The 16500-nt window shown below is 33.0% G+C and overlaps 1 protein-coding gene across 1 annotated transcript; it reads left to right on the top strand.

Annotated features, from left to right (window-relative positions):
• The first annotated feature begins 646 nt into the window (after positions 1–646).
• Positions 647–16337, top strand: LOC148195577 (uncharacterized). Its single transcript, XM_088095247.1, has 5 exons — positions 647–702; positions 955–1037; positions 1090–1175; positions 13916–14563; positions 14917–16337. Exons 1-5 carry the CDS (start codon positions 647–649, stop codon positions 14932–14934), a joined length of 891 nt encoding a protein of 296 aa, XP_087951373.1. The 3' UTR covers positions 14935–16337.
• Positions 16338–16500: the final 163 nt, after the last annotated feature.

Raw genomic sequence — 16500 nt, 5'->3', positions numbered from 1 at the left:
GTAGGTTTTGAGTATTGAAATTTTGAGTTTCTTGAAGATTTTAATTTTTAAGTTGATTTATAGCTTTCTTTAGTCATTCAAATTTTGTTTAAATAGATTTTACCTCTATCTTTGAATGAGTTTTACAGATTTGTTTTTGAATTGATCTTAACAGCGGTTAAGTATCTTAACATAAACTTTCATTCTCTTATTAAATAGTCCAAACAAATTAACAAATAGCTTTAACCCCATTACCCCAAAACCATATGTTCATGACCATATTACAGAAACTTCTCTACATCTCTCACTGGCGTCGTCTCAACTCCTTCAGCCATCTTCGGACAGTTCCTCCTCACCAACCTGGCCCTCCATGGCGAGATCCACCTCGACTCCTTCGCGGTCTCCGCCGCCCCTTGCGGCCACTGCTAGCAGTTCTTCTAGGAACTTCACGACGCCCCTGATATCCAAATCCTATCACCTCCCACGCCAACCCTCACTTCACCCCTCTCTCCCACTTCCTCTCCCACCGCTTCAGCCCCCACGATCTTCTCCCCAAAACCGCCCCTCTTCTTTTGGAGCCTCGCCACAACGCCCTCTCTCTTCCCACTCCCATTCCCTAAAACAACAACCCTAATCTAATGCTCGTAGAGTGAAGAACATGACCATCATGGCGAAGAAGTCGGTAAAAGGGAACTTGGACCATGGGAACGAAGGCAGGCACAGGTGCTGGAGTGCTTCGATGGCATCAGAGAGCATGTGGACGAATCTTGTGGCCAGAATGACCTCGGCGGCCTAGGCCTTGACAGGAAGAGGTTGTCGTCGGTACGGAGGAAGCGAAGTTGTTTTCCGAAAATGCAAGGAAGGAGACGACGCTAATGAAGAAGGGACGATGGTTGTTCTCGTGAAGGAGAAACGCGTTGCAATTTCTTCCCTATAGTAGCACGTTGGAGGTTCTAATTTAGGGTCTACTTGCAGGTTTGATGGCATCGCGGATGGAGGTGGTGAGGCGCTGTTGGGGTTGTGCGAGCTTAAGGCATGCGTTAGGGTTTCTGTTCTAGGTTTGATTTGGGGTTTTTTAGGCTGCTGTGTTTTCTGGGTTTTGTCTTATAGGTCAGGAGGAGAAAGTCGCAAGGAGCTTCGCCGTTTGGATGTTCAATGACGTTGCTTGCGGCGTAGAAAAAAGTCTCACAGTGCATGTTTCCTAGAGGATTGAGGGTTTTGCGATTCTGATGGTTATGGCTGTGGAGGCTCGCGACGGCGACGAATGATTGCTCTTGGTGGTGGTCCGATGCGAGCTTGGAGGATGACGAGGTTTTGATGGCTGCCTCGCGATGATGAAGGGAGAGTGGTGGTGGAGAGATTGAATTTGTAATGGCACAGCTCGCATTGGGTGGTGGCACGATGAAGTTGCTCGTGTTTGGGTGTTGATGGTGGAGGTGCGTGATGGAGGATGGCGACGATTAGGGTTTCTACGGCAGCGACCTCACGGCGGCATGGTGGCTAGCCAGTGCGACATTGTGTTGGCAGTGCGGCATTGAGATAACGCCAGTGAAGGAGGGAGAAAAGCTAGACATATTAACTCAGTGTCAGAAAAAAAATGACATGACACTCCACCGTTAGCCAGCTCAGCTTCTTTTAAACGTCGTTGGTTTTGGATGACGAAAAATTATAAATTTCTTAAAGAGAATGATCAAAATATAACAAAAAAATAAATTAGCTTCATATATTAATAACTAAAAACATGTTTTACCCTTATATGAAGTGAAATTTATATTGCAAAATGTTTAACATAAGTGACAACCTACTAAAAAAGGTGATAAAGTACAGGTGATAAAGTACATTGTACAAATCTTACAAGTTAATAAAACTAAAAGGTTAAAAAGGAAAAACAAAATTCTAGCGAAACAGTCAAACATGGTATAAATTATGGATCAAAAAAGGCACGACATCCGAGTATAACCTATGAAAACAATAATGCAACCAATTATAAAGAATAATAAAGTATATATTATTATCTTTTTCATTGAAAAATAAAGTAAAATGAGAAAAGGCAGCACGTCATATTGTGTCATCATGATTACTTTAACGTTGTGTTTGGAATTTAGTTTGTTGATTCCTAATAGTAGTTACAGTATCAAACGTTGAAAGTGGCGCAAACCTTTACACATGTAAAGGTTTTGAACCTTAAAATAACTAATTAAAGATTGGGACAACAAACTCCTTTTATTTGCACACTATTCTAAGTCAAATTCTTACATAATTCCAACTATATAAAAAGAAATTAATTCCATGTCTGCACACATAACCAAGCCTTTTTTTAATGTTTGTGTATTCCAACCAAAAGATTGACATAAGTAGAATAAAGAAACGTATACAATAGTACAAGTCACTACACACATGTTTCATTTCGTGTTTTTTATAGGCTTTTAAAATTAGTATATTTGTTGTTTAATCCTTAACATGTCATTTATTTATTTTATTAATATAGGTTAAATATGTTTGAAATATTAAACTAATTTAGTTTTTATATTTAGAATTGTAAATTTATTTTTTAGTCAATTTTTGTTAAATTTATTTAAAGTTCAAAGTATCAAAATAATGTACATAGTTGAAATGTTATCATAAAATAAAATATATTTGGAACATAAATAAATTTAATAACATTTAATTAAAGAAAATAAACCTATTTATTATAAAGTTGAGAGACTAAATTAAAGTAAAAGAAAAATTAATTTCAATTTTTTTACTAAAAATTAAAAATCAAAAACATACTTAAACTTATTAATATATTGTGTGGCATTGCATCATTTATTAGTCTAGAAAAATAAATTCTGATCGAAAAATGTTATTGTTAGCATGTTTTTACAAGTAAAAGAGTTAAACTTGTAATTCTTCTCACTAATAGAAAGAATTAAACCTACCATCTCTCTTATTCATTCATGTGTTCTAAAAGAATGAGTGGTAAACATATTCATATCAACCTATTTTACCTCACTTTTTTAAGTTCTATATCAATAAAAGAATCCTAATTAAGAAGCATGGCATTCAAATCATAATATTTTTCATTTGATGAATATCTTTTCTTAAAAAAAGAATCACATAAAACTTTTACGAATATTAAGAATTATACGTTTTATCAAAATAATTTGGCTGTTAACATAATCATTTTGCATTACGTTTACAAGTGAATAATTTGTGATGGTAAAGTCTCCAGCCTTCCATTATTAGTCATTTTTTATGATAAAAAAATGCCTTCCATTATTAGTAACTGGTGCAGGCTGTATAATTGAATGAGCAACGGTACGGAAAGGTAGGAATGATTATTTAATCGAAGTATATTTAGGTAGAGAAAAATAGAATTTTAAGTTTTTTTCGTATGAACCATATTTTTTATTTTATATGTCAATTTTTTTTGTTAAATTCAAGTCTATTATTTTTAAAAAAAAATTATTATTTTAATTCCTTTTCATTTTTATTTTTTTTAGCATTTCTTACTCTAAAATCACGGTAGAAATACGTATTTTTCATCAATAAACAAAGTTATTATCACCTTTCTCATTTCACATTGAATTAAAAACATTAAAAAATACTTACATTAAGAAGAAAAAATTATGAAACAAGAAAAAAAAATGAGATAATAAACTTCTCTCTTCTCAGAATGAAAAGGAAAGAAAGACTTACCGTGATAACACGACAACATAAAATGTCGACAATAAAAAAGACGAGGGAAGAAAAATGAAAGAATGACAATGAAAACGGCAACACAGTTTGCGTTTGATGACCATGAAGGAGGATATAATATCAAATGAATTTATTTTTTTATTCACAATTTGTTTAAAAACTAAAAATAACATAACTTTCTAACTTTTTTTTATTTAATTTTCAATATTAAATCATTTCAGGATGTGAATTAAGGAAAGATGCAATTAATCTTAATATAAATTTATTAATAATCTTATAACTTGGCATGTTTAAAATGTGCTAGTTCTAAACACCTACGTTTAAATTTATTAATAATATTATTTGATTCTCAATATTTAAAACACCTACGTCACGCCGACACATTGACCCAATCCAAACAACAACAAAATATCAAATGGCTATGGTTGTAATGGTGCCACTCTGTAACCAGGAACATGCGACATAACTAATTGTACCACTCTATTAATTCAATGTTGCACACACACTTCTACCTAACTCATTCATGAGATATAAATATAAATTTTAATTTATTATTTTACGGAAATTTTTAATTGATTTTTAAGGAAGATTTTTCCGAAAAAATTGAGTATAACTAAAATTTGAATTTCGTGAGAAATATTTATTGCATATAATAATTTATAATTTAACAATGATATAAAATATACTGCAATTTTACCCGAGCTGAATTATGTCGAGCCAAGTCAATCTATAAACCAACCTAAAATATTACCCACTAATAAACTTACAAAACTTCAAGTGCAGAGGATAAATTAGTGAATTTTTTTAACATTATCTATTGCATTCAATGTTTAAATTTTAATCATAGAATCTTAATTTTTATATATTACATATTGCTAAGTACATATTATAAAAAAAATGAATATTTAACATTAATAAAAGAAATTCATACTACCATGCAAAAACTTGATTATGAATAGATCTGTTTGCACAAACTGCACTTAAAAATATCAATATTGAGTTAACAATGTACCATTGAGACAAGCATTTCCAATTTAGAACAAATATTGTGTAAGGTTGGAGTAAGAACAATATCGACTTGTTGAAGACTAGAGCATATAGGAATAAATTTAATATAGTTAGATGGGTTTTTAAAGACATTTTTTTTTTGTCAAAAAAAAACTTTTGATACAAATATCATACTATATTTGTATGAGTCGGTAATTAAGGTTAATTATTGACTTTAATAGCTCTGACGAGTTTTTAGGGAAGAGTTGGCTAAGGGACAAACAATACCAATTGAATCTAAATTCAATTTATATAAGAGATTACTTTTAATTTAAAATATTAAGACAACAAGTTTATGTTTTTATCCATGTGAGATATTCAACTTTTTTACTTTTATCCAATGTGAGAATTAATTAGATTCACACTTGAATCTCGATAAAGTCTTGTAAAAACTTCTCTCTAACAATGGAATAATAGTCAATCTATGTATTTTGTACATAGATGAAAATTTTAATAGGAAGCAATTTGTATAGCAGATTGATTGTCACCCTATAAAACATCTACTATTGAGAGTGAGATGTTTATCTATTATAGAGAGTTAGGCATAAGTGTTTCAATTTCTCACTATGTAACACCCCAAATATTTTAAGGGTATTACTAATAGTAAAAATTTTAATTTGATATTTGATCAAAATAACCAAAACTTTATTTCGATTCAAAGTACGGTTCCAAACTTACAAACTTTAAACAATATAGTCTTCGCTACTTAACATAAGTTTGAAATTAAACTTACAAGTCTTACACAACATATTTTTCTGATACAAATTTATTCTTTTTACAAAAACCCCTGAAAGTTTTTCCCAGCATGTCTCTCTCATCATCCTTCTCGCTTCCATAAACCTTACAAGTATATTTTGCTTACTCACAAAGCCTTATGTTCAGACTGCTCTCTACATGCTTCCTTAAGCCTTACAAGTATACTATGTTTTACTTTTCGAAGCCTTATGGTAAGACTACTCTTTGCCTGCTTCTAAAAGACTTATGAGTATTTTGTTTATGTCAAAGCCTTATGGTCAGACCACTCGCTGTCTTCTTTCATAAGCCTCATGAGTCACTCTGCTTATATCAAGGTCTTATGGTATAAACCAAATATACTACTTCCAGTAGTAGAAAAAACTTAAACATCATTTCATAATTAATGATTCTTTATATCCACCCCAACATTTCATAAAATCAACAAATCATATCATCTCATCCACCTAAATCAATCATATTCATTCTTTAATTGTAAATTGGAAATAACCCATTTCCGTGTCAATACCCATAACGAGTCAGATACACCTATAATTAGATATCGTGCTCTTCTTATAATCTTATCTTACCCATAATGAATACAACCTCAACATAATTTTACCAATCGAAATATATATATATATATATATATATATATATATATATATATATATATATATATATATATATATATCAACCATTTAAATTGTTATGACGTTACATAAAATTATGTTCCTAATACATGTCCCACGTTGAAAATCTAAATGGGTAAATTGAATCATAATTTACCTAGAGTCTAGGGTAAGAATTTCATTATGATATAAGAATTAATAAAATAAAAATTGAAATTTCTCATCACAAACATAAAACTACATTATTTTGAGATCTTTAATAAACACGACCTAATTTAAAAAAAAAAATTGAACAATCAATATACATCAACATGTCTTAGTAACTACATATTCAAATTTTAGGTTAACTAACGGTTAACTAGGTAGAGATTGAGATTTTACTTAGACAAATTCAAGAACAACATTCAAGTGGGTTTCAACTCTATCTAAAATAGGGAATTGATTCCTCTAAGTACATACATTCAGTTACAAATCCGAGTGGTCAATTTATAGTAATAATCTATCAAAATTTCAACTTAATCTAATGGTAAACGATGTGGGAATTTAGATTTCTCCAAGATAACTTAGAGAGAGATATAAAGTGATAGTCCTTCTGCCCAAAATTATAAGATTACTTCCTCTAAGTACAGTCCTCAAATTAAAAATTCTGACGGTCAAAGTTAATTACTATGTCTTATGAACCATATATTCAATTTCCAGATTAAACTAACGATAGACTAAGTGGCAATTAGAGTTTTACTAAGGTAGCTTCGAAAATTGAAAACATGGTCAAAAATTTAAATGTCGCAATTTGATTGAGTATTTATCCCAACATTTTTATAGTTCACATATTCAACATAATAGAATGCATTCATCACATATTTCATATTAATTGAGTATTATTACAAAATAAATTAACAGCACATAATCTGTTCAGTAAGAATTAAGTTAAAAATTCGTCGAGTAGACTTCTAGGAAAGAGAGGTGCATCACAATGGACAACTTAAGTACCAAGTGTTTCCTAGCCAAAGTGTTCCAAAACTAGTTCTTAACAAATTTCTTATTCACAGATTCAAAATAACGACATAATTTTTCATTAACAATACTAACACATAAATTAAAGGCATAAATAGTTATACAACCAACACATAGACATACACCAAAAATTCAAGGCATGGACAATATTAAATCATTAATATAAAAGGATAGAAATGTTAGCTCCTCTTACTTGATTCTCTCTTCTTCCTAACTAAAGAGCACTTCTTCAGAAACTCTTGCTACCTTCTCTACAACTCAGATTCTATCCCTAAAATCTTCTTATTTTCTATGAAACTCTTAGTTTCACTCTCCTCGTGAAAAACTTCATTTCCTCATCCCTATTTATAGTTGAAGTTAGGGTTACTATAACAGTACTGTAGCAGAACTACATTTCACTGTAGCAGCACTGTAGCTTGTACTACATTTTTACTGTAGCAGTACTGTAACAACACATGATTCACGAGATATTCTCACTGTAGCACCATACATATTTCACTGTAGCATTTTACTGTATGTATTTTATTGTAGCATTTATACATATTTTTTTTTCATATTTCTAAAAAAATCTAGCATCTTAATTAAAGCTATTTTCAAGGGTCTTATAATCTCTCAAACAACAAAAAATTTCGTCCTCGAAAATTGACTATTTAACAAAAGAGATATGGATATTATTTTCTCATAAATTCCTCTAATTCCCAAGTCATTTCCTGTGTGTCTTCATTCCAAAGTAGCTTTACCGTGCGAATTTCTTTTCCTCTTAGCTTTTTCATTAGAACATCTGGTACTTGCACCGGTCTAACCTCCATTGTTAAATTCTCCTTGACCTAAATCTCATCAACTTCCAACACATGCTTTGGATCTAGAATATACTTCCTTAGTTGGGATACATGAAAAACGTTATGCAAATTTGTCAATTGAGGTGGTAGCACTATCTCATAAGTCACTGGTCCAATCTTTTTGAGAATTTGATATCGTCCAAGAAATTTAGGTGTCAGTTTCCTCATCTTGATAGCTCTTTCGATTCCTGTAGTTGGCGTTACTCGTAAGAATACATGATCTTCTACCTCAAATTCCAACTGCCTTCTCCTTTTGTCAACATATATTTTTGTCTACTTTTGTCAACATATGAAATATTGAAGGAAACCAGCCAACAACGTCCTTTTAGTGCCTAAACTAACAATAAACGTGATTAATTTGCATGAAAACAATTTACCTTTCTAATGACCTCATGTTGAGTTCTTAATTCCTTTTAAGCTATAGATTGTGTTGCTTTACCCATCTTGCTACTTGAAGGTTTTGACTGAAAACATCCTAAAGTCCACTCAACTATGCAAATGGCCCTTTAACATGTTTGATTTAAATTATGAAGAATGTAAACGTGTCATATTATTCTTGTTTTTTTCTTTCAAATTATCTCTTATTAATATAACCTTTTATTATCTTTTGTATTGATGTCGCGGTAAGATCCGGAAAATATCATCTGAAACCAGAGAAAAACAAAATTCTGAAATAAGTGTTTTAAAAAGTATTTCGTTTTTTTTAAAAGGACGACCCGCCGACGAAGCCTTCACCATCTTCGATTCCGGTGAGCGGTGGGTTTCGACCCGCCGACCATCTTCCATGGAAGCCTGCATCTCCTCATGATCGTTCCCATTTCCAGCGTCAATGGAGCTCTGGTTTTGTGAATCTCGTTAGGAAAACATGAAAGGAGAGGATTGAGGTGCAGAGGGAGACATGAGAGAGCTACACTCAAATTTATTGAAAAATTTGCAGGGTTAAAATAGGATATTGAAAATTATGGGGGTGCAGGGAGAAAAAAATAAGGTGTAGGATGAAAGACTCCTGCTTCAGATATTTTTGTTTTTAGTTCAAATGTTTTTTTCTTTATTTTTTTGAAATAAGTAATGCCATACAAAATCTAAAAGGATACTCCTAATTAGTGTCTTGGACACTGGTTAAGAATAAGAAAAAAATATATTTTTGACAATATTTTATATAATATTCATGTTATTTTCTTATTAGTTTATTATTTATTTGTTATTGTATTGAGATATTCTAAGAATAATTAATAAACATTAAAATTTACAAAATTTCATAATTAATTGTGACATTAAATGAATTATGACATCAATAATTATTAATGTAGTTTTTACTTTATTATAAGAGGATAAATATATTCATAAGTGTTATATTAATTGATAATTTATTTGATACACACAAAAAATTAAAAAAAATAATGAAATGATAAGATAATTTTAAGGCTTTATTTTTCTTTTTAACTATTTTGCTTTCATTTTAATGTTACTAAAACTTATAATATAATTAAACGTTAAAAAAAGAATATGGATAAAACTCATATATTCAATCAATCTTCAAGTTCAAAACTGATTATATGTGGTTTGTTTTTCTCAATCCAACTAAGCAGAAACAAAACCAATAATATGAAAAATGAAATAAAATTGAATTTTTTTATCATTCTATTTATCATTCATACAAATTTAAAACAAAAAAAATAATTTAAAAGATTGACAAAAAGCAATACGAAGAAAGAGGATTTTTTTTTTCATAAAAATTGCAAATTTTCTATCACAGAAAAATTTAGAAAAATGCTAGAAATTTTAAAGAGACGCTTTTTGAGCATCCCAATTATATAGAAACCATATATAATAAAGACGTCACATGCATAATATAGGAAATCAGTTGAGAGTAATTAGAATTACAGTCATCTTCAAGATAGCTTCAAAATTTAAATTTAAACTCTAAAGAGATCTAAATATAAGCTGGAAGGAAAAACGGTATCCCAAATTTCAGGAATAACTAATAACACCACCGGAGATTAGGCGACAGCATTGTCCTCAACATCCAAAGCCGTCTCTAAAGGAACCTCCTCACCATATGCTCCCATCCAAATGGATGATCATCGCAAGAAGAAACATACACAAGCAATACAAACAAGCAAGGGTGAGCTAGATAAAAATCATGTTATTCAATCACACACGACATGCAAAAGTCACTCAAACATGGTACATTGACATCACAAGACTCATTGCTTTATAGACCGACACGTCCGGACCAGAATGATTGCCGAGCTATGGCGGGTTATGCACTCGTGGTGACCTCTACTGCTTTGCAAAGCCGTTGCCAATGGGTTCCACCCTACCACACTCACGAGGTTAATCCGTTCCGCGCCCTGGAGCATATTGGAAGCCTCCAAGACTAGGACCTCCTGCTACTCCTCACCACATGGATCAATCCTCTCTACTTGAGAATGAAAGACCATTGGAGCGTCAGGAAAACCCCCAAGACTGAGCTACCATGCAATCATTCTACACTAAGGATCTCACCAAGACATCCTACACAGATGGAACTTGATTTACAACTTGGATCATACTTTCATCACTTTGTAATCATATACTTTCTGCCACAATCAACATATACACAATCTCAACAATATACATTACTCACCACTCACAAATTATAAAAATAACATCTCCACAATTGAATCTAAGTTAATCAATACCAAGAACCAAACAACTCCAACTAACCCACAACTCATAAAATGCATCAATTTATACATACCTACAAGTAATATAATTATTGATTAACACTCACGTTTCAATATAAGAAATGACTATCCTTACTTTATTATATATATATATATATATATATATATATATATATATGATCCTTACTTTAAATTTCAAACACACAGTGACTGATTCCTAAAGTTATAATTGACTAGAAATTAAAACATGATAACTTTATGCATCTACAATCAACTTGTTTTATTTTATTTTCATCCTAGTAGAGATCTTTCTTTTTCCCAATTGGTCACCGGAGAGGACCCAGATGTCTGAATGCATCAAACTCACCTTCGACGCCAGCACATATGACTAGTCACAACTGATTGGACCAGGCCAGGGCAGCTCTATGATCAGGGATGTGCCAACTCAGGTTTTTAAGGTTCTCTATCCTACCAACAAAGAAAGGCTCTCAATAATTAACAATTAATTTATTTAAATTATCTACCATGTTCTCTTATGCTCTAAATCTGAAATGCCTAATTTTAATATTTTCACTTCCTCTCAGAGCAACCTCAAACAGTACCTGTACATCTATTTAATACCTATATACATGCTATTACAGAACCCTTACTCCAGACCTTCCAACAAGATCATTTTCAGCCAACAAACTCATTCAAAACATATTAAATTCATCACATCACAACATGCACAATTTCACAGTTTCAGTTATAACACCCAATACAATAAAAGTCATAAAACAGTTTCACAAGATCACACCAGTTCAACATTCATATGCATATATTTTTATAAAATAAATTCATACAAAAATAATTAGCTCCCCTTACCTTGAAGTTGAGTAGTATAGTCAACTAGAGTGCCCTAACCGTGTCTTCACAGAGAAAACCTAAACAGTGCCCTACAACCACCTAAATGGTGATGGAAACAGCTCTTAGAGCTAGAATAGACAGAGAATCAAAAGGAGCACCATGCAACCAGTAAAGTTGCATGCCCTAATTCAAGAAAAAGTGGAGAAACTGACTTACCCGTCCAAATAGAAATCTAATCGGATAGAAGGGAAGCTCTCAACTCCGTGAGCGAAAGAACACCACCTATTTGAAATTTCAACGGTTCAAATGAGTGCAAGGATAAAGAGAAGGCAGAGCAAGAAGGAGAAAATGGAGATAAGTTTAGAGAGAGAAAGGGGAACTGGAAAAATGAACTCAAAACTGGAAAAATGAGACATCTTCTGAGATCCTAGTGCCCTTAGCTTCTTGGACCAGGCTGCAGGGCCCAGTAGCCTTACATTTTCAGGCTCTTACACTTTTCATTTTGGCAAAAATTAAAGGGGTGTTACTCCCTCCACCCCCACACGTCTCTTCCTCCACCTCCCCAATTTTCTAAAATGCCAATTATATCCTTCTAAAATGACAATTATATCCTCAAAAGTTAAAATTTTTTATTTTTATTATTTTAATATTTTAATTTATTTAAAACTTCTGATTTACTTCCCTCTGCACCTCTTCCTCTCTTCCATTTTCGTTTACCTTTCTCTCTTCCGTTAAGCTTCTTCTCCACCTATAACAAATTCATATTTTAACAAATTCATATTTTAACAAAATTATTACGTTTAAAAACTAACCATATATAACATTTAAAATTATAAATTTAAATATAAATTACTGTAAATAAAATAAACAAATAAAATAAAAACGAAACGTAAAAGGAACACTGCCTCTGGACGGATGACATCCTTCAACGGATGTCAACATCCGTTGAAGGCAAAACGGATGTCGACATCCGTTTTGCCTTAAACGGATGTTGACATCCGTTGAAGGATGTCATCCGTCCATAGGCAGTGTTCCTTTTACGTTTCGTTTTTATTTTACTACGTTTTTGCGGCTCATGCAAGGATTATAGGCTTGGATATTAAAAGGATTATTGGAAGTATGGAAGGATTTAGGGTTTAGGATTATTGGAAGGATTATGACTACGTACTTGGAGAGGAACCACGACAAGGACACTACACCATAAACGCACTGCACCACGTACTGCACCGAGAACAAGAAGAAGATTGTTTGATAATTCTTTTCACGATCACCAAGCTTTGTAGAAAAATATTTTACTCATACAAGAAACTACGTAGGTTATCAGTGAAATATGTTATAAATGAATAAAATTAAAAAACAACAATTTTAAAAATAAAATTTTACTGAGGGGCAAAATAGTAAAGGAAAGGTGGAGGAAGGGGCAAAATAGTAAAGGGGAGGTGGAGGAAGAGATGTGTGGGGGTGGAGGGAGCAACACCCAAATTAAAGAGACGTTCTTTTTTTTTCCCCAAAAATTAAAGACCATTCCTTTCAAACGTTTGAAGCATTCATCTTTTAAAATCTTTCAGATTTTCACATTTCAAGCTTTCATTAAAATACAGTATTTAAACGTTAGAAAGATATTTTTACTTACTTATTGATAAAGACGTTAAACAATTCTAAAATAATTGTTTTTGTGTTTAAAAAATATTATAAGAATAAAAGATAAAATAAATATTTATCTTTAGAAATCTATTATGTTATATGCGTTTATACTATTTTAATTTAATTATTGAAAATTTTAATATAAATATAATAAAATCAAAGATACTTGAAACAATATCCTAAGGACATTGGTTAACATTCTCCAATCCAAAAACATATGTTCTTGTCCCTACTCTAATTAAGAAACTCAATTATCCAAATGACACAATAAAAATCCTCTTAATTATATATATATATATATATATATATATATATCACTACAAGAAATGTTAAAATTACCGGCGGGTATTTACCGAAGGCCTATAGGCCATCGGTAATCTTTTTTATTGAAGGATCTTCCGAAGGATGTGGGCCGCCAGTAAAGGGCTCAAGAAATTGGATTAAAGGGTTTAGTTTCCCTCTTCGAATGAAACATTCCGTGAGCGTTTTTATCTGTGTTCCTCTTCTCTTCTTCCTTTTCCCCCATTTTCTTACTCTCATTCCCAACAACACAGTTTCGAAATACACAATCCTCCCCCAGCTTCCAGAGCTTTCTGCGTTTCCGAATGTCCACCGCACCGCCGTAGCCTCCGGTGAAGTCCCAGCCTCTGCACAAGTTCGCCCTTCCATTCTTGAAATGGGGAGCCAGCGGCAAGAACCACCACACCAACACAGCGCATCAACACCGCTGCCGCCGAACCTGATTCCGACCTCGACTCCCGCCCCCACCGCCTTGGATCCAGGACCAATCGCAACCGATTCTCACTCCCCACCTGCTCCCTCAAGCCGCTAGCTCCACCACCACAACCCCGCAAACCCGCGCTCCCCAAGTCTGCGCTTGAGATCGGAATTGGACCTTCACGGAACCACGCCAACAACGGCGCGGGAGAGTTTCACGACGCAGTTTCGAACCACGGCGAGAACCCCGCTCCGAAGTCCCTCCGGCTACGATAGAGTTCATATACCTGCATTTAGTGTTTTTGATGATTCCACATATTTAAATGCACTTTTTGATGAGGAATCAGATGCTCACGATGATAGACATGCAGTTTTTGATGATGTGAAAGTTGATTTGGCTGATTTTGAAAATGTTTGTACTGATTTAGGATTAGAACTTGAACTTGAGTTTGCTGGGTTCTTAAATTCTTTAGAACTGAACAATGAAAAACTCACTGCTTGTACATGCCTTGGGGGTGGTTGTGAAATTTGTGAAGAAATCAGTTCTGCCATATGTTCTGCTTGTATTTGGTTATACATGATTTTGTTTTCTTTGCCATTTTGTAGGTTTTGGTGGGTATTATTATCTCTTGGAGCCACTCTGGTGGGTGGGAATGATCACGATTATTTTGGGAAACTGGAGTCCTTGGACAGGTGTTGTACCTTGAAGCACATGCTATTGGAATCTCAACAACCGGAATTGGTTGCTTCTTTGATGACCCTGGTATGATTCTTTGTTCACCACTGCTTTGAGAACTTTTATGGTTTGCTTTCAGGATTATGTACGTTATTGGTAGTTGATAACACTCTAGATTTACATATTTTTCTCTGTTAAAAATCATTTCTTAGATTTCTTTAGTTTTTAATTTCTTAGAATTAGGCTAGTTTTATGTTTTTCTCTTAATTCTTTAGTTTTGTAAAATTTTAGTTAAAAATAGGTTTTTAGATGTAATTTTTAATCTTTGATAATAATTAGGAAATTAGTATGTTTTTGAAATTCTTTTAATAAAAATGTTTGGTTTTAAATAGGTTTTAATCTCATAATATTTTTTTTTTCTAACTCTTTTATTATTTTAGGATCTGGTTTGGGCTTGAACAGCCAGCAGAAACACTGAGCTCTGATCCATCTTTGGGCTATTTTGTGGCTGAATCTATTGAACAGCAGGGAGCAACAATTGGGCCAATTCTCCTTTAATGAAACGTTGCGTTTCAGAGGCTGTCATTGGGGGTCTCAGGTTTGCAAATCATTTTGGCAAAATGAAGAAGTCTTCGTGCATTTGAGTAAAAGAAAAGAACCTTCGAGCTAAGCTAGGGCTCCCATGAGTGAAGAGAGAGAAGGGAGAAGATCAACCCTGCCCAAAGGAGAAGAGCTTCCTGGATAGCTGACCGGTGAAGATAAAGAGAAGAAGACGACTGGAGCTGACCAGTGAGAAAGAAGAGCTGACCGGAGCTGCCACGTGGAGAGCTCGAAGCGTCACAGCAAGGTTCTCCATCTCCCATTTTTCTTTTTCCCCTTTCCTTTTCCCTCTTTCGTTTTCTTTTGTTTTTCTGACCCTATAAAAAGGGCTTTCACCTTGTAAATAGAATACTGGACACACTTTGAGATACACTCTCTGTTCATAGTTCTAAGCTCTTTAGGTTAGGGTTCCTTTCCGCTTTCGTAGAAGTAGAGTTCTCGACTTTTGGATTTTGTTGAGACGATCGCGAGGGTGACAGGCCGCGAGAGTCTTGGTGATTTCCGGTAGTTTGTAAAATTTTCTTTTCATGTTAATAAAGTTGATTTTGTGTTCTTGTTCTGTTCTTATTTATGTTTCGATTTTGTTCTTTGTTTTTGATTTCTGTACTTGTTATGTGTTGAGAAAATGATTTGGATTCTGTAACTCTGCAATTTTATGGTTCCGTTTGGAATTAAATGTCTCCGTAGCGAGCATTCTTCATCGAGATGTCTTCTCGAGACAGAGAACAGTCCAATGCATAAAAATTGATTCAAATATGTGTTTCTTGAATTTGTTTGTGCATTTTAGATTGATGAATAGGTTAATGAACATTGATTGGAAAAATTAGTGGAAAGAGTCAATTTACAGTTCTGAAATATGACTTAGAATATCCTGTATTGGAATTCATATTATCAGGATGTCTTCCTGAGAGCTCTAAGCACTCTTTTATTCAGTTCAATGTGCAATTCACCTATGACTTCAATTCTGTTTTTTTTATTGTGATACTGTTTTTAGAATTTAGGTACTGTTTTTGATTTGTTTCAATTCTAAATTCTGTTATTGGTTGATTTCTGGTGATATATAGATTAGGTTAGAGTGATCTGTATTGCATTTTAATTTTCCTTTGATTTTTGTTTTCCTATGAATAGACTAAGTTTAGTAGATTAGATGTTGAACTGTCTACTCTTAGAATCTTGTTCAGTTTTAGTTTTAGTTTCATTTTGCTGTATTAGGTGAGTTTTAATTGCACTCAGTTCTCATTTTAGTTAGGTTCTGTTTTGTTATGCAGTTATTTCACAAGTTAGATTAGGTTCCAGTTTTGTTTTTATTTCTTTGCATTTTATTTCTTGATTTTTTTTTCTTTCATACAGATTTGATTCCTTTATTCTTTTCTCTTTAATTTCATTGTTTCATATTTCATTTCCCCACCTTGCTTTAGTAGTTA

Source organism: Vigna umbellata, chromosome 7 (assembly GCF_029865625.1).
Source record: "Vigna umbellata cultivar VRB3 chromosome 7, Vumbellata_1.0, whole genome shotgun sequence".
NCBI lineage: Eukaryota > Viridiplantae > Streptophyta > Magnoliopsida > Fabales > Fabaceae > Vigna > Vigna umbellata.
This window is presented reverse-complemented; position numbering and strand designations above follow the sequence as displayed.

What these genes read in the sequence shown, in the direction of transcription:
- LOC148195577 (XM_088095247.1), top strand. Translation starts at nt 647, where the DNA reads ATGGCGAAGAAGTCGGTAAAAGGGAACTTGGACCATGGGAACGAAGGC. An exon ending in CGTTAGGGTTTCTGTTCTAG is followed by an intron (nt 1,038 to 1,089) that starts GTTTGATTTGGG and finishes TTTGTCTTATAG; the next exon opens with GTCAGGAGGAGAAAGTCGCA. An exon ending in AAAAAAGTCTCACAGTGCAT is followed by an intron (nt 1,176 to 13,915) that starts GTTTCCTAGAGG and finishes TCAAGCCGCTAG; the next exon opens with CTCCACCACCACAACCCCGC.